This window comes from Pelobates fuscus, chromosome 4 (assembly GCF_036172605.1).
Source record: "Pelobates fuscus isolate aPelFus1 chromosome 4, aPelFus1.pri, whole genome shotgun sequence".
Lineage (NCBI taxonomy): Eukaryota > Metazoa > Chordata > Amphibia > Anura > Pelobatidae > Pelobates > Pelobates fuscus.
The window spans coordinates 168,818,409-168,837,899 of NC_086320.1; the positions used below are offsets into that span (position 1 = coordinate 168,818,409).

Genomic DNA, 19,491 nt, shown 5'->3' on the forward strand with positions numbered 1-19,491 from the left:
GTACGCGTCAACATTCTTCATCTACTTAACTTTAAAATAGATACCAGATTGCAATCTAATGAAAAGTCCTATAAAGCTCTACACAACTCTAGCCTAACTTTCCTTCACTGGTTTGTAGGTATGCCCCTTTTCGGTCTCTCCACTCAGCCCTTCTCCTGTCCGCTGCTTGCACCCTCACTTCTCACGGGCGGCTTCTTTCCTTTGGGACAGCCTGCCTACTGCAATCAAGCTCTCCCCTAGTCTTCAATCATTTAAGATATCCCTCAAATTCCATCTTTTCAGAAATGCTTAGGACCTCCTAGAATAACTTCTATGTATCAAATCCTAAAGAGCCACACTCCACTCTCACCTCCAGTACTGCTACTTTTCCACCTTGTTTGTTTGCTGTCCATCTAGATTGTAAGCTCATCTGAGCAGGTTCCTCATCTACCTATTATTCCTGTAACGTTTTGTAATTGGCTTATTTATTGTTAAATTTCCACCTTTCATAATATTGTAAAGCGCTGCATAATAAGTTGGTGATATATAAATGCCAATAATAAGAGTTTTGTTTTAAACTTTATTTGCTATGGATGAACAATATTGATGAACTATATTTATATTGTTGTTATCAAACTCTTTTTCTCTGGTTTTCAAATTCTTGTAAAAAAAACACTGCAGTGTTAGGAATACAGACCTGTATATCTAAAGTTATAGTATAGTCCATAGTTAAAATACTAACATAAAATATAAAATAAAAATAAAAAAGTGGTGTGATAGCTCAACATTCCCGGGGGTATCCCCTTAATCCACACTTAAAGGAAAGAAAAAGAAAACACACAAAAGGGTGGAGCTAAGATATGTCTTATACAGAGTAATTGATGGAAATCTGGAATAGATAAAGAAAAAAGAGCCTGATAAACACTTTTTTTAGTGGATGACGCTTTTGATCCCTGAGGAAGATCCACAACCCTCTTTCATAAATGATTGCACTAGATGGTGCAGAAATACAAACTGTATGTACACAACTATATAGATGGTTATGGTTGCACTCATGTCGTTTTTATGTTTTGTTTTTTTTACTAAATAAATTTGGATCAACTAAGTATCCTGTGGAGATCCTCTATTTCTCATTTATGGTGATACTGTTTTATTTGATTGGAACCATAAGGTATATATGAGCTCCACCTTTTTGTGTGTTTTCTTATAGTCCATAGTAAGGTTATTGTAACCCACCTCCACTGACAACCACTAGAGGTGTGTAACAATTCAAGATACATATTTCAGTTTCTGCTAAATGGCAGTGTTTTACTTTGACATGTTAAACATGCAGGATTACTGCACCCAGACTACTTTATTAAGATTAGGTTTTCTGGGTGACTTATCCTTGAAAAACATGCAATTATTAAATATTTTATTTTAACAATGTTGTTCCTTTTTAGTGTAGAGTGCAGGTCCAACAACCCCCCTCCCACAAAAAAAAATAAAAAAAATGTTACAAAAAATATAAACCACAAAAGGCCTGTATTACTGCACCTGTATAGTAATGGTTACCAGTTATCCAGCACTCGGAAAGTCTCCTCTTCGCCCAGAGTGAGATCATCAATCCTGATGATCCTTGGTCCAATCAGATGTTTATCATAGAGAAAGATTGTTTGTCAATCATCACAATCAGGGCCGGTGCAAGGAATTCTGCCGCCCTAGGCAAAGATCAATTTTGCCGCCCCCTCATAAGATCATTCCATCGTATCACAAGTTTATGCACTGAACTCCAAAAGGAAACATTCCACAGATTTAGTAGATGTATCCCAAAAGAAAATATGCTTTTTTTTCTGCAAGTCCTCCAATTAGAGGCTTCTGATTGAGCAGCCTCTGTTCTAGGGCATGCACATTCAATCACAGATTTCCTATGTTTCACATTGAGCTCTAGTTCAGCTCATTGACAAAGGGAGAAGTGTACCATGCTCACTCTGCCCTTTGTTGGCTGCCGGGTATGGCTTCACATCGAGTCTCGGCAGCCATGAATCTAGAGCAGTGGTTCCCAATCACCCCCTAACAGTCCGGGATTTAGGGACTACGCAGATGTGTTTAGGTGGTTTTTAGAAAAAAATAAAATTAAATTAAACACTTTAGACACAACAGGGTAATCCCTAAATCCTGGACTGGTAGGGGGTACTTGTGGAATGGGTTGGGAACCACTGTGAGGAGCGGTTGGATGCTGCCGCTCTTCACACCTCCCTGTGAGCTGCAGCAAGGCCCAGTTACAGCATCCCGGTATGCCTGTCAGCGATACATCCCTGCTTGGCACCAGCTTCCCCGATTCAGCCCTAAAAGAAAAAAAAAATCTTTCTATCCGACGCCTCGAACTGCATGTCCCAGAAGTTGGGCAATATAAATTCCAAATCCCTGATACAAACTGCGTGCTTTATGCATAATTGCAATATATGATTACATACATGTACTACATGCATACACTGCTTAATACACACACACTGCCTATTACATACACACACACACTGCCTATTACATACACACACACTGCTTAATACACACACACAGACGCTGCCTGATACGCACACACACTACCTATTAAACACACACACACACAGTCTGATACATACACACACAGAGGCACTGCCTAATACACACAGACCCTGCATATTACACGCACACAGTCTGATACATACACACACAGAGACACTGCCTAATACACACAGACACTGCATATTACACGCACACAGTCTGATATATACACACACAGAGACACTGCCTAATACACACAGACACTGCATATTACACACACAGTCTGATACATACACACACAGACACTGCCTAATACACACAGACACTGCAAATTACACACCCACACACACAGTCTGATACATACACACAGACACTGCCTATTACACACACACACACACAGTCTGATACATACACACAGAGACACTGCCTAATACACACAGACACTGCATATTACATACACTGCCTATTACACATACACACACACATACCAGATGGGGGCTGGGGGCACTGGAAGCAGCCCAGTCAGGCACTGTAGTACCTCCTCTTTTGTCATTCTTCCAGTTTCTCCTCAGGCACAGGACAGGGGGAGCAGCACACTGCCCTCCTCTTCTAACCTCCTGGTCTTGGGAGGAGGGAGAAGAGGCAGACTGGGGGCAGAGTTAGAACGTTTGGGGCGGGGAAAGACGGAGTTCATTGTGGGATGGGCGGGGTTAAGTGTTTGTGGGCGGGAAGAGGCAAAGTTACAATCGTAACTCCTATTATCAGCTGAAAGCATCTGAAATACAAGCAGGAGGGCTGATGCAGTGAGGGGAGGGCGCCAGCAGCTGTATCACAGGCGGAGGCGGGTCTCTGTGCTCTCAGTGAGTGAACACGGTCAGCATATTCGGACAGGTGATTCAGACAGTATTACAGCCCCTGCGGGTGCCCCCTCTCACACAGCGCCCTAGGCCAGCGCCTAGTCTGCCTATAGGGTAGCGCCGGCCCTGATCACAATCCACCAATCCATTGCTTCCAACAGATAAATATTGTATGCAGTGCACCTGTCTTAGAAGCTCTAGCTGTCTCGGTATAGTGTGAAGACGGCAAATGTGTAGACTATTAAAAATAGAAAGACAGACAGGGTAGGCATTCAGTTCAGCCTTAGTGGCCTTGAAGTTGAATTTTTACTTAGCCCGGGGTTAAGAACCAGTGTTTTAAAGCAGTTGTAAAATAAGGAATAGAACCTATTAATCATGGGTTTCTTTTTTTCATTATTATGGGGTTCCTAAAATACATATCACTGGAAAAGGCAAGAGTATAATTTATTTATTTATTTATCTGGTTCCAAGTCATTAATAAGCATGCATGTTGAGTTGCTTTGTGGATAAATCTCTATATAAAGATCATTATTACAATTAATATTAAATACCAATACAATTGTATCAGTAACAGATTACCTGCCTTAATATATGCATAACCAAGATTATTTCAAATTCATTGAACACCAAAAATTTATTCTTACCGGAGTTTAGCAATGCCTGCTCCATCACACCACAGCCAAGAACTTCCATCCATTCACCCTGGAATTTGATTTCCATCTCAAAAGAGGGGTGTGTAAAGGGGAAATAGCAATCAACCCATCTAATTTCCAGACCTACAACATAAATAAATACATAAAAATAAATAAAACAGAGTTAGGAGACATCACAAAAGCAAACAATTTTCCTCTCCTAACAAATCAAGAATTTTAATAAAAGACAAGACCTGTAAACAAAGTTATGTGGCTAGCCCAAGTCAATAAATCTTTAGATTCACGAAAACAGCAGTGTCCTCTCCAATATAAAAAGCACTTTGTGTAGCACAAACGCTGTGTTGAAGCAAATCAATCATATGTCATAATTCTACAAGTACCTAGTATGTTAGGAAAATGAAGCAAGGCAGCAATATGTTTAGCCATTCTCTGTAAATGGGAATGAGGGTAACCAGCAACAAAATTCCTTTTATTTAAGTTTCCCATCACAATGATTCAGGCATCAAACATAATCTGATGGTTATCTGTTTCTATTACATTTTCATTTTGTTTTAAAGAACTAGACATAATTAGGGGAGTAACCCACTAATCATTAAAGTATCGGCATAAATACTGCAAAGGTAGAAATATCATGACTATACCCAGTGTCTTAAATGTATTCCTCGTCAAAGATTATTTTCTTTAGAAGTATCGCATGACTTTTCCTCTGTGACAGCTCATTTGCTATGCTGTTTCACAATGTTTATTTTTTAATTATTTAAATAATGAACAAAAATAATACATTATTTTAAAGTTTAAAAACGGTTTCACCAACACGTCTGCCTGTATGCATAATATATAATTTAAACATTTACACTTGGCCTAAGATTCTTGTAGTCTCTCTATAGCCACCCTATAGGCATCTGAAGCAAATATGGAACTTTCTAAAAGTGTCACTGACACTTTGATGTATAATTTTTGGCAAGTTGTTAAGGAACTTTATTAAAGTGAACCAGTCATGACACAAAAAATGTAATCTTAAATGACAGAGAATCAGATTTAATCTATCATTTGTCACATTGGTAATCCCCAAGGCAGTGGCGTACTAAGGGGGGGGAGGGGGGGGGGGTGCCTGGGGCGAACTTTCGCAGGGGGGGTGCCTGGGGCGAACTTTCGCAGGGGCGGCATTTCGCCGCTCCTGTGTCATATGTAAAGGGACCGGCCGCTAATAAGAATATCTACCCAAGTTTCCCATCCAGCAGCAGCAGCAGAGTCCTCCGTTCTCGCGATCCGCGAGAGCGTTGCTATGGCAACCCATGGCAACGCTCTTGCGGATCGCGAGAACAGAGGACCCTGCTGCTGCTGCTGGATGGGAAACGAGCATGGAGAATACTGGGCCCCTCTTCACTGCCCAGTGATGCTGTGCCACCGGACCACCAGTCGAGGAGGATGGTACGGGCAGGTAAGTGGCAGCACTTATTCCACACAACAAACACATTGCATCTGCATACACTACACACACACTGCATACACTACACACACACACACTGCACACACTATACACACACAGCATACACACTGCATACACTACACACACTATACACACACAGCACACACTATACACACACAGCATACACACTGCACACAATATACACACTGCACACACACTATACACAATATACATACACTGCATACACTATACACACACTGCATATACTTCATATGCAATACACACACTGCATACACTTCATATACAATACACACACTGCATACACTTCATATACAATACACACACTGCATACACTTCATATACAATACACACACTGCACACACCATACACACACTGCACACACCATACACACACTGCACACACCATACACACACTGCATACACTTCATACACTATACACACACTGCATACACACTTCATACACTATACACACACTGCACACACATACATTTATGGGAGAGGTGCCAAATAAAGGATCCGCCCCGGGTGCCAAATGCTCCAGGTACGCCCCTGCCCCAAGGTAATTTTCTTCTGTGACATAGTTTATCAAAGTTTATCAGGGAACCATCACCTCCTTGGAAGTTACACCAATGAATAAACATTGAAAATCACCTATAACTTGCAATTACCTTTTTTCATATGATGCTGCATAATCTTAAATATTACAGATTTGGCAGGTGACATCACAAATTCAGCCCAGGCACAAGCATCACACATACCGCATTGGAGGAGGAGTAACAGAAACATTTTGCACAAACTGCATATACTACACTGTATAGACAAAAGTATCAGGATATCTGACCATTACACCAACAGGGACTTTTATGACATTGTATTCTAAATAATTAGACATTAATATATAATTGGTCCCCCCTTTGCAGTTTTCACTCTTTTGGGAAAGCTTTCCCCATTTTTTTGGAGTGTTTCTGTGGGAATTTGTGCCCATTCATCCAGTAGAGCATTTGTGAGATCAGGCACTGATGTTGGACAAGAAGGCCTGGCTCACAATCACCATTCTAGATCATCCCAAAGGTGTTGGATGGAGTTGAGGTAGGGCTCTGTGTGGGCCAGTCAAGTTCTTCACACATAAATTGTTCCTACATAGCTGAAAGCATAGCATTACCCAAAATGTATTGATATGCTGGAGCATTAAAATTTCCCTTCAGTGGAAGTAAAGGGCCTGGCCCATTCCCTGAAAAAATAGCCCCATTCCATTATCACTCAATCACCAAACTGTACAGTTGGCACAATGCATGAAATGTTCTCCTTGCATCTGCCAAACCCAGACTCACCTATTAGACTGCTAAACATAGAAGTGCGATTTGTCACTCACGGAGTGCTTTACACCACTTAATCCAATGATCAGCATTAAGCTTGGTGATGGGAGGCTTGCATGCAGCTGTTCAGCCATAGAAATCCATTCCATGAAGCTCCCGCCACACAGTTGTGCTGATATTAATGTCAATAGACGTTTTAAACTCTTCAACTATGGAATCAGCAGAGCTTGGCAAATTTTAAGCACTATGCGCCTCAGCACTCAGTGACCCAACTCTGACTTTATGTGGTCTTCCACTTCATGGCTGATTTGCTGCTGTTCTTAAACACTTCCACTTTCCAATAATGCCACTTGCAGTTGACTGTGGAATATCTAGCAGGGATGAAATTACACAGACTGACTTATTGCAAAGGTGACATCCTTTCACAGTACCACACTTAACTTCACTAACCCCTTCAAAACAACACATGTTTCACAGATGTTTGTATATGTAGACTGTATGGCTAGGTGCTTGATTTTATACACCTGTGGCAATGGGTCTGATTAAAATACTTGAATTTGGGGGCGGGGCCTGACAGCAATGGTGGCTGGACGTGTTTTTCCTGTGCGCCACATGTACGCATCAATTTTGTCCAGTCGCCCATGAGTTCTAGGCTCTACCTGGCACAACTCGAGACTCCTCAACACCATGTATTAACTGACCAGCTCGGGGTTGCCTCCTGCGGTCACAGCCTACCGTTCTTTGCTGATAGAGTGAAAGGCCTGGTGGACGCTCTGGAAGGGAGAGGTGGAGGATCTCAAGGCCAGACGCATGCTGACTCTACACATCATGAAGCGGATACCCCGCTACTCCCCCACTTGTACTTGCAGTAATTATTGTAGTAGTTTGTGGGACTGTATCCAACCTCAGGTGGGTATAGGCCCTCCATGTTCCAGGCATGCATACCCTATGGAGAACCGCTGGCTTAAAGGCTCCCTTTACCTTTTTGATTTATTGTTGGCGGTTTTCCTTTAATTTACTCATTTTGCTTTTCTCCTGAACTACGGTGGTACAGACTAGTTCACCATGTTTTGTATCTTCCAATCTAAATTATGGCGCCCTGTTGGGTGGAAATCTTGTGTGCAGAATTGTTATTCAGCATGCAACTTTTTTCTTATAACGTGCAGCATTCATGACATGTTGAGTCTCATGTTTAAACTTGTGCTTGTCTAACCTATCCTAAGTGAACTTAGCTTGTTACTTTTAATAAAATTGTGCAGTGTCTAGGGATGCCATACAATTTTTGATACGTACTCTTTGATGTCACTGTTATTGCTGTGGTGGTGTTAATGGCTGGATTGTATAATTTATGCACAACAAAAATAAAGAATAAAAAAAGAAACACGCATTCAATAATTAAGATATGTGGCCCAATATTTTTCTCCATATGGTGTATGTTTACTCAGAAAAAAGCAGAGATCATAGCAATGTCAGAACGTGAGCCAATATGGAGGAATTCAGTTCCAGGTTAGAGCAGTGTATATTTAACAAACATTTGTTACATATATGGATAAGTAAACATACTATTAAATTAAGTATGGTGGGACACCAGTTGATATATGACTCACCTTAATCATGCTACTTATTGAAGGTGCAAAATCTGGCCCGTAAAGATAATTTTAGGTATTTACAATTTGCCACTGTCTTGCAGATTTCATGAAATATCACTGTTCCTTACTTATAACATTTTGAGAAACTTAACTCCCAAACCAACGAGGAAGAGGTCTCATACCTACCATTTACAGAATACCTATAGGACTCAGCCTCACAAATCCTTGTTAATGCTAAGCCTTAAGGTATGGAAATAACTGCTGCTCGCGGTCTCAGGTGTCAATGGGCAATATCCAGACATTATGTAGGCAGTATATGGAGCCTTAACACCTTTAACATATTTATCCAGTTTAGTTAGCGCTTTGCTCCAGAGGATGAAGCCTCAATCTGATGTGATGGAGGTAAAACAATAAAAAGCTATTCTGGTCAGGGGTCTTTCAAATTATTTATTACCTATTTTAGTATACACAGTCTATCCCATGATGCTTTTACATAGTCTAACAGTTTGGACTACTTAGGGCAGTATCACCCAAACATCTTTAAAACTAAAAGGCCCATTTGAAATTGAAAGGAAAAAATGCCTATTAAAAAAAATAAAAAATAAAATACATTTTATCTTGTTACACGGTCAATGTGATGTAATTCCAGTAAAATACAAGTTTAGCAGGCTAAGATTGCCACAAGGCATATGTATGTATATGTGTTTGTAGTATCAGTTAGTTAATTACACGTAGCTAAGATACTGTTATCACTGTACTGACCAGGTGCAGGAATGTAAGAACTGGAATTACGCGTCCCTCTCCTTTGTATCAGATGAGCCACGTGGTTAGACCGGATGGATGAGTTTAGACTCTATTTATTAAATAGGTTAAGGGTATGTGTGGGTGTAGTTAATTGTGGGAGGAGCTACAGTGCTATATAAGGAATGTACTCTATGTATTCAGTACTCAGACTTTGCTGTATTTTGGTGACGCTAGTCCCTCTGAGTCCCGATCGGTGATCCAATAAAGAATCTCTTCCTTCCTGAAGAAACCTGTGTCCATCTCTCTGTGCTTGGCTTCCGTCAGTTTCTCCGGTATCATTTGGTGCATTGGCCGGGAAGCTCATCGTTCAACGGTAGCTGAGAGGCAGAGGCGTGAGACGGTCTATCTTTGCCCACGTTCTCTACGGCTGCACCCCTGAACTTCTGCGTGGACCTCCCTTCGTCTCGGCGCCACTGGTCTGTTGTCCAGGAGATCATCGGCCTCTACGTGAGAAGTGCTGGGGTGTCCCCGTCGATGAGTGTGAACTCAGGTTCAGGAACGAGGAGGTAAGACAACTGCTGTTTTAGACGGCAGGACCCACTAGGGGTATACCGATTGTGCGGTAGGCCCAAAGGGGTTTTGAATCTGTGTATCTGCCCCCTCTGTCGGAGGGAAGGAGCGAAGGCGCACCGCTCGATCGAACGCTCTTTAGTCAGACCGTTTGATTTGGTTAGTCAGGCGGGGTCCTGGTGTAAATAGCCCTAGCCGGACACCGGTGTCTTGTCTAGACTAGCATTCTAGGGTGTATATTACGTTCGCTAGGTCGGAGGGACCGGGAGACTAAGCGGCGCCTGTGTAAATTCGGTTCGCTAGTTCTCATCCTATCTGGGCTAAGTGGGAAGGCGTGTAAATTTGGAACCCACTAGACTTTTGATAGTGCGACTAAGAGGCGCCTGTGTAAATTCGGTTCTCTAGCTCGCTATATATGTGGTGATTGGGCAGTGTGGCTAACCAAAACGGGTGTATATAGTTTTAGGTAGTCCATTCAAGGTACTGGCCAATAGTTTAGTTGGGAATTGTAAATGTGTTAACGATTGTTTTAGTAAAGTGTATATCTTGTTAGATAGCGCGAGCTCAGCCGTCTAGCGAGAGTGTTAATAGTGTGTTGCTGTATTATAGTGCACGGTACCATAACCCTGTATATTTACTGACATTATATAATAAGTACTAATCATTGTCGTCCATTGCATGTTTAACACCATAACCACTAATAATTGTATTGTGACCTTAACTTGTGCTTTGACCTATGCTAACCGTACTGTAACCGCTATTTGTAAAAGACGATGTTACTGGGGTGTGTTATAGACGGGTAATTCGTATATAGAGAATTATAGCGTGGGTGACTGTATAGTTACGCCAAAGGGCATAATATTGATTATATAGTGACTGGTGTAACAGCTGTGTGTGTACGGGAATTCCCTGAGTGTTTATTGTTATTGTGTACGTTTCACTTGGTAACCGTACCACGTGGTGCTGTTGCCAGAGGAAACGGGTGTGACTGTTGAATAGTACGCGTGTATAGTATTCGTTGTCGACGACGTTCCATTGTTAAGTATGGGTGCGTCGCAGTCAACGATTCCGGATCCCTTAGGATGTATGGTTAAGAATTTTAAAAAGGGATTCAAAGTTTGTGATTTTGGGGTAAAGATGTCTCCTGTACGTTTGGTCACTTTGTGTACTAGGGAGTGGCCTACTTTGGTTGCGGCATGGCCGCCACGTGGCAGTTTGGATCCAACTCTGGTACAGCGCTTACACGTGGCTGTATCGGGTAGGCCTGAACTTTACGGCCAGTTTCCTTATATTGACTGTTGGAGACAGGCCGTAAATGACTCGCCAAAATGGCTCCAGACATGCCACGAGGAGCAGTGTCGCCTCATGGTAGCTAGGACTTGCTCGTCCACTAGGACTGGTGTTAGGCCCATTTTGGACACGCCCCCTGAGTCCGAGATCCCTTTGCCGCCCCCTTACTTTCCGTTAAGAAGAAGTGACGCAAACGCAGGAAGTCCTGCACCCCTCCCCTCATTACCCTCATCCACTTCCGCTTCCTCCTCCAGTACAGGATCCACCCCCCCTCGTACTAAATCTCCCCTTCCGGAACCAGAATCCACCCCCATTAGAAACGAATATCCTGATTTGGCGCCACTTCAGACTTCCGGTCAAGCTTCATCTAGCTCGGCTCGAAGTGTTTTATTTACGACCTTTTCCCAAAACCGACCTCCCACATCCCCATACCCTATCTCTCCCCGACCGGAACCCATGACTGACGCCTCTCTACGTAGCCCCATCCAAACCCGACAGTTGACTGGTGCCCAACAATTAAAGCACTATCAGATGCCTCTTCGTCTGAATCCCGGGTCAGCTTATATCGATGCCGCAGGTCAAATGGCACACGCTGACCCAGTCTTCGTATATGTCCCATTTACCACAACCGATCTTTTAAACTGGAAGACCCATAATTCCTCGTATACTGAGAAACCACAAGCTATGACTGATCTGTTCACCTCAATAGTACAGACGCATAATCCGACATGGGCTGATTGCCAGCAGTTACTAATGACTTTATTTAACAATGAGGAAAGGACAAGAATAAATCAAGCAGCCATTAAAGCATTAGAGGATAGAGCCCGTGCTTTGAACCAAGCCAATCCAGCAGCATGGGCCGCGACACACTATCCCAACACCGATCCCGATTGGAACGTAAATGGTGCTGATATGGTTCAACTCAGAGCCTATAGAGACGCTATAATTGCTGGCATGAAAGCCGGAGGAAAGAAAGCCATTAACATGTCGAAGACAGTTGAGGTGATCCAGAAAAGCGATGAAGCGCCCAGTGTCTTTTATGACCGATTATTGGAGGCATACCGCTTGTATACCCCCTTTAATCCGGAAGACGCAGACAATTCCCGAATGGTTAACTCCGCCTTTGTCAGCCAAGCATATGGAGATATTAAGCGCAAGCTACAAAAGTTAGAAGGGTTTGCAGGTATGTCCATCACCCAACTAATGGAGGTAGCAAATAAGGTCTATATGAACAGGGATACAGAAAGTAAGAAAGAGGAAGAGCGCAAGATGCGTAAAAAGGCTGATATGCTAGCGGTAGCGATCGCAGGCGTAGATAAACGGGGCCCAGATAGAGGCAATAATAGATGGAGTAGGGAGCCTTTGAGTAGGGATCAATGCGCGTATTGCAAGGAAGAAGGGCATTGGAGGAACGAATGTCCGCAAAGAGAGCAGTACGAGAGAGACCAACCCAGGGCAGGCTACGGAAACTTTAGAGGTAGAGCGAGAGGTAGAGGAGGCCCCGGAGGGAGTAATGGTTATAGAGGGAGTAATGGGAACAGAGGAAGTGTTAGGGAAGACAGGTATATTCCAGCAGCGCAAAGGTCCCGCGATAGAGAAGGTAGGGACTTTGTAGGATTGGCTGACACTGTCATGGAGGACTATTGATACCGACCGGGCTCCATCCCCCTTGGTCGAGCAGAGCCTATGGTCGATGTATCAATAGGGGGGAAAAGGAGTGCGTTCATGATCGACACTGGTGCTGAACATTCAGTGGTGACTAATCTAGTTGCTCCTCCATCTGGAAGGACTATTACTGTGATAGGAGCAACTGGAAGAAGTGCTGAAAAACCGGTTCTTAAAAGTCGACTCTGTACATTGGGAGGCCACGTAGTAAAACACCAATTCCTTTATATGCCTGAATGTCCAGTCCAATTGCTGGGACGTGATATGCTATCAAAATTACAAGCGCAGATTACGTTCCTACCAAATGGAACAACATCCTTAAAGTTTAATGGACCTTCAGGTATTATGACTTTATCCGTACCAAAGGAAGAAGAGTGGCGACTTTATACAGTGTTGACTAGCCAAAACCCTAGGAGTGATGAGACATTGTTTAACATACCAGGAGTTTGGGCAGAGAACAACCCACCAGGACTGGCCCGCAATATTCCACCAATAAAAATTGAACTGAAACATGGGGTTTATCCAGTGAGCCTAAGACAATATCACATTCCGCAGAAGGCTAAGAAGAACATCCAATCCTATCTGGATAAGTTCATACGGTATGGTATCCTAAAATTCTGTACTTCCCCCTGGAACACCCCATTGCTGCCTGTTCAAAAGCCCGGTACAGATGAGTATCGACCTGTACAGGACTTAAGAGCAGTCAATGATGCGGTTGTTAGCATACATCCAGTTGTACCCAATCCATATAACCTGCTTGCTTTAATTCCGGGCGGGGCTACTTACTTCACAGTCTTAGATCTCAAAGATGCCTTCTTTTGCCTCCGAATTGCCGCAGAAAGCCAATGTATTTTCGCTTTCCAATGGGAGAACGCTGTAACGGGCTCAAAACGCCAAATGACTTGGACAAGACTGCCCCAAGGGTTTAAAAATTCACCTACCCTATTTGGTTCAGCTCTAAGTCAAGATCTACTGGATTTCGAGTCTATCCCAGGAGAATGTGTATTGTTACAATATGTAGATGACTTGTTGATAGCAGCAGTTACAAAAGAAAAATGTCAGCAAGCAACGCACGATCTACTACATATTCTCTGGAAGGCAGGATACAAGGTGTCCAGGAAGAAGGCTCAGTTGTGTTTGCCAACTGTCAAGTATCTGGGATTCCATATCTCTGAAGGTCAAAGGATTATGGGGCCAGAGAGAAAAGAAGCTGTCTGCCAAATACCAATACCCAAGAATAGAAGACAAGTGCGAGAATTCTTGGGGGCAGCAGGCTTCTGTAGGATATGGATTCCCAGCTATGCGATACTGGCAAAACCTCTGTACGCAGCCATCAAAGGTACAGAGCACGACCCCTTCTTATGGACCCAAGAACAGCAAACGGCATTTGAAGATGTGAAGAAGGCTTTGATGAGTGCCCCAGCATTAGGTCTACCTGATCACACACGACCATTCTACTTATATGTACACGAGCAAAGAAGAATGGCTGTGGGAGTATTGACACAGTACTTGGGATCATGGCAAAGACCTGTTGCCTACATGTCTAAGCAACTGGATGCAGTGGCCAGCGGACTTCCACCTTGTCTAAGAGCCGTAGCTGCAGCCGCCCTGCTAGTAGCTGAAGCCGATAAACTCACTCTGGGTCAAGAACTTTATGTACGAGTCCCACATGCAGTACAGACGTTGTTGGATTACAAAGGAAATCATTGGTTTAGTAACAGCCGTATGACCAAGTATCAAGCAATGTTGTGTGAAAACCCAAGAGTGCATTTAGAGACTGTAAACACCTTAAATCCAGCTACCCTTTTGCCGCAACCTACTGAAAGTCAACATGATTGTTTGGAAGTAATGGATGAAGTATTTTCAAGTAGACCAGATCTTCGTGATTTTCCCATCCAGAACCCCGATGTTCAATATTACACCGACGGCAGTAGTTATGTGAAAGAAGGGATCCGCTATGCAGGATATGCAGTGACAACAATAGACAAGGTGATAGAAGCTCGGCCACTGGCGAAAGGAACATCAGCACAAAAGGCAGAATTAATAGCACTAACACGAGCGTTACAATTGGCTGAAGGTTTAAGAGTAAATATCTATACGGACTCTAAGTATGCGTTTTTAACCACTCATGCCCACGGAGCTTTGTATAAAGAAAGAGGACTACTGAATTCAGAAGGCAAAGAAATCAAGTACGCAGCTGAAATCCTACAACTATTGGAAGCAGTGTGGGAGCCGAAAGAAGTCGGTATCATACATTGTCGAGCGCATCTGAGAGGAGATGGTGATGTAACCAAGGGAAATCGGATGGCAGATAGTGCAGCTAAGCGTGCTGCTGAATCAGGAAGACAGGAGTATGTGGGGCATATAGCTGCTCTTATACCAACTCCACTGTCCCAATGGACTCCAGTTTATACAGCTCAAGAAGAGGAGTGGTTAAAGACTGAACCGGGAAAGTATTTGGAGAACAAGTGGTATCAGCTAGAAGATGGAAGAATAGTCATACCAGCATCACTAGCGGTAGAAATTGTCCAAAATTATCACAACGGGACACATTCTGGGAGAGACAGTACTGAAGAATCTCTCAGGAAACATTTCTACATACCAAGATTGTCCAACTTGACTCAGGCCATTGTACGCAGATGTGTAACGTGTGCTAAGAATAATGCAAGACAAGGACCAGTAAAGCCACCAGGAGTCCAGTTTATGGGGGGACTCCCCATGTCCGATCTACAAATAGACTTTACAGTAATGCCTAAATCGGGTGGACATCGTTACCTGTTGGTAATTGTGTGCACCTATTCAGGCTGGGTAGAAGCATGTCCTACTCGTACAGAGAAAGCAGGAGAAGTTGTAAGATTCCTGCTACGAGAAATAATACCCCGATATGGACTACCCTGTTCTATAGGATCGGACAATGGTCCAGCTTTTGTTCATCAGTGCCTACAACAACTGACTCATATGCTTGGTATAAAGTGGAGGCTTCATACTGCATATAGACCCCAGAGTTCTGGTAAGGTAGAGAGAATGAATAGAACTATAAAGAACCAGTTGGCTAAAATGTGTCAGGAAACCCAACTTAAGTGGAACGTTCTCTTACCCATAGCTTTATTGCGAATCCGCAGTACCCCTACCAGAAGGATGGGCCTCTCTCCTTTTGAAATCATGTATGGGCGACCACCTCCCGTACTTGGTAACTTAAGGGGGGACTTGAGTCAGTTGGGAGAAGGAATTACCCGGCAGCAGGTTGTAGAGTTGGGTAAGACTATGGAGGAGGTACAGAAATGGGTACAAGATAGATTACCTGTGAATATTTATCCCCCTGTTCATAGTTATCATCCAGGAGACCAAGTGTGGATTAAAGAGTGGAATAATGTACCGTTAGGGCCCAAGTGGAGAGGTCCTTATGTTGTTCTTTTGTCTACCCCTACAGCGATAAAAGTAGCCGAAGTAACTCCGTGGATACATCACTCCAGGGTTAAACCAGCAGCAGTCGATTCTTGGCAAATTACAGCAGATCCAGAGAATCCCTGCAAGATCCGGTTGAAACGCACTACTCAGTCGGAGTAACGAGGAATTATTGTGGATTACAAATTTTATTGTTACAGGTGTGAGTGAGAAGGCCATAATAAAGCCTGTCCGCTTACCAACACATAGTGTATAAGCCAGGAAAGTCTCGAAGGGACACCTGTGAAGACGAGCAGAACTCCATTCCCTGCAGCCCTCACATCCTGGAAGCTGAGGTTCCATCGCACGGACGAAGACTGAGGATGACGGCGAAAGATGTGCTTTTGATTGTGTTTATTTATATGTGTTTTTATATTCAGGAAGGTAGAGGTACCGACACTCCTAGCTGTGAGGTATGCATTAAGACTACGAGAACAGGTAACCATATTTCCCAAACCCTAATTTGGCATTCACAATACGAATGTAAAGGAGAGGTATCAAGATGTAGATACCTAAATATAGACTATAGTGTGTGCCATTTAGGAGTAGGAGAACCTAAGTGCTTCAGTCCAGAGTATCAACCTCGTACAATTTGGTTGACTCTCAGGAATGGAGATCCTCAGGGGACCCTAATTAATAAGACGGTGTTAGAATCCGTACATTCTTCGGGTGTTCTGCTATTTGATGCATGTAAGGCGATATCAAGTGGTAGAAAACCGTGGAATGTATGTGGGGATCTTAGATGGGAGAGGACGTATGGGTCTAATGATAAATATATTTGTCCCAGTAGTAAAAATAAATATGTGAGTCCTAGATGCCCAAATAAAGACTATAACTTTTGTCCATATTGGTCTTGTGTGGGGTGGGCGACTTGGGGACAGACAGTAGATAAAGACATGATAGTGACTAAGTTGCCGACTAGCCCTTATTGTAAGTCTATGGAATGCAACCCAGTCCATATACTTATTAATAACCCCGACAAGTTCCTAGATAAGTATGGAAATTTATTTGGGTTTCAGATATACGGGACGGGTTTAGATCCTGGGACATTATTGTTTATAGGAATAGAGACTGATACGGTATCCTCCCAGACTCATCAAGTATACCATTCCTTTTATGAAGAGATGAGTATAGATAATAAGATCCCCCATAACGCTAAAAACCTGTTCATTGACCTAGCTGAAAGTATTGCCGGTAGTCTTAATGTTACCAACTGCTATGTGTGTGGAGGTACTAACATGGGAGACCAATGGCCTTGGGAAGCAAAGGAGGTAATGTCCGGTTCTGAGGCAGTTGACCAACTAATATCTACACAAGCCGATTATCATTTGAGTGTTAGAGGTAAATCTGAGTGGAGATTAAAGACCTCCATCATAGGTTATGTTTGCATAGCAAGGAAAGGAATAATGTATAATACTTCTGTAGGAGAATTAACTTGTCTAGGGCAAAAAGCTTATGATGATGATACTAAAAATACAACTTGGTGGTCGGCTTCAAATGTCTCAGAACCATCTAACCCGTTTGCTAGATATGCCAGTTTAAAGGATGTGTGGTTTGATTTATCCATCACATCTACCTGGAGAGCCCCAGCAAATTTGTACTGGATCTGTGGTAAGAAAGCCTATTCGGAGTTGCCACAGGACTGGGAAGGGGCATGTGTGTTGGGTATGCTCAAACCATCCTTCTTCTTGTTACCGATTGAAACAGGTGAGACTTTAGGTGTTAAAGTGTATGATGTGAATCATAGGAAGAAAAGGGGACCCTTAGAGATAGGCACCTGGGAAGATAATGAATGGCCTCCCCAGCGTATCATAGATTATTATGGGCCAGCCACGTGGGCAGAAGATGGTACCTTTGGTTATAGAACCCCAATTTATATGCTCAACCGTATTATAAGATTACAGGCGGTGGTTGAGATTATTACTAATGAGACCTCACAAGCACTCAATCTTCTAGCGAAGCATAATACCAGGATGAGGACAGCAGTGTACCAAAATAGATTAGCCTTGGATTACCTTTTGGCAGTAGAGGGAGGTGTATGTGGGAAGTTTAACCTGAGCAATTGCTGTCTTCAAATAGATGACGAAGGGCAAGCAATAGCTGAGCTTACTAGCCATATGGTTAAACTAGTGCATGTGCCTACTCAGGTATGGAAAGGGTACAATCCAAGTAGTTGGTTTGGTAGCTGGTATGAGTGGTTTGGAGGGCTTAAGGCAGTGGTAGGTGGAGTCCTACTGATTTTACTGTTGTGTCTACTCCTACCGTGTCTTATACCCTTAGTAGTTAGGTCTGTGCAAAGCCTGATAGGAAGTATAGCAGAGAGGAAGGCTGCTGCACAGATAATGGCGATATATAAGTATAAGGCTCTAGATCAAGGAGAACCAATGCAGGAAGATGAGTGTTAAAAGATTCACATCATAAGATAAGTTTGGTCTGGTTCATGGTAACCTGAGGTATATGCAAACCAAGGTTAAGTGATGCCTCAAGTAATTGTGAAATATCAGAGGCATCAAAGGGGGGAATGTGATGTAATTCCAGTAAAATACAAGTTTAGCAGGCTAAGATTGCCACAAGGCATATGTATGTATATGTGTTTGTAGTATCAGTTAGTTAATTACACGTAGCTAAGATACTGTTATCACTGTACTGACCAGGTGCAGGAATGTAAGAACTGGAATTACGCGTCCCTCTCCTTTGTATCAGATGAGCCACGTGGTTAGACCGGATGGATGAGTTTAGACTCTATTTATTAAATAGGTTAAGGGTATGTGTGGGTGTAGTTAATTGTGGGAGGAGCTACAGTGCTATATAAGGAATGTACTCTATGTATTCAGTACTCAGACTTTGCTGTATTTTGGTGACGCTAGTCCCTCTGAGTCCCGATCGGTGATCCAATAAAGAATCTCTTCCTTCCTGAAGAAACCTGTGTCCATCTCTCTGTGCTTGGCTTCCGTCAGTTTCTCCGGTATCAAGTTCACAGAGTATGGCAGCAAATATATTATTTAAAAGGTAACAAAAAAATAGAACAGTCACTAGTCTGAGAATTTTAGACAACCAAGATCAGGAATAATAGCAGCACATATATAAAAAAAAAGTCTAGTAAGCTGTGGAAAATGTGAAATAAGTGCAGATTCAACAGGTACTTGAATTCTGGCTAAAAAAGGAAAAAAAAAATAAAACTAAGATTGGCCTATAGTAGATTCAACTGCATTTAAGGGAAGTCTCCTTGTTCTGCTGCACTGCGTTTTAAATTTTGGTATATTTTGGAGATTAACTTGTGGCACCATCTTGTGTTTGTATCAGGATGTCGTTTTATGGCAGTAATTTGTTTTTGTTTACATGTGACAATTAAATAGGTTGGGAAACGCTGTATTATGTCATCTTGAAAACAATGCACTATTTATTCAGAATT

At 42.7% G+C, this 19,491-nt stretch overlaps 1 protein-coding gene across 1 annotated transcript in view; it reads right to left on the reverse strand.

Annotated features, from left to right (window-relative positions):
* FARS2 (phenylalanyl-tRNA synthetase 2, mitochondrial) overlaps nt 1-19,491 on the reverse strand; it is a 480,681-nt gene that overhangs the window by 289,803 nt on the left and 171,387 nt on the right. Inside the window, exon 5 of the mRNA XM_063450537.1 lies at nt 4,004-4,135. Coding sequence (XP_063306607.1) covers nt 4,004-4,135 — 132 coding nt within the window. The remainder of the gene's footprint in view (nt 1-4,003; nt 4,136-19,491) is intronic.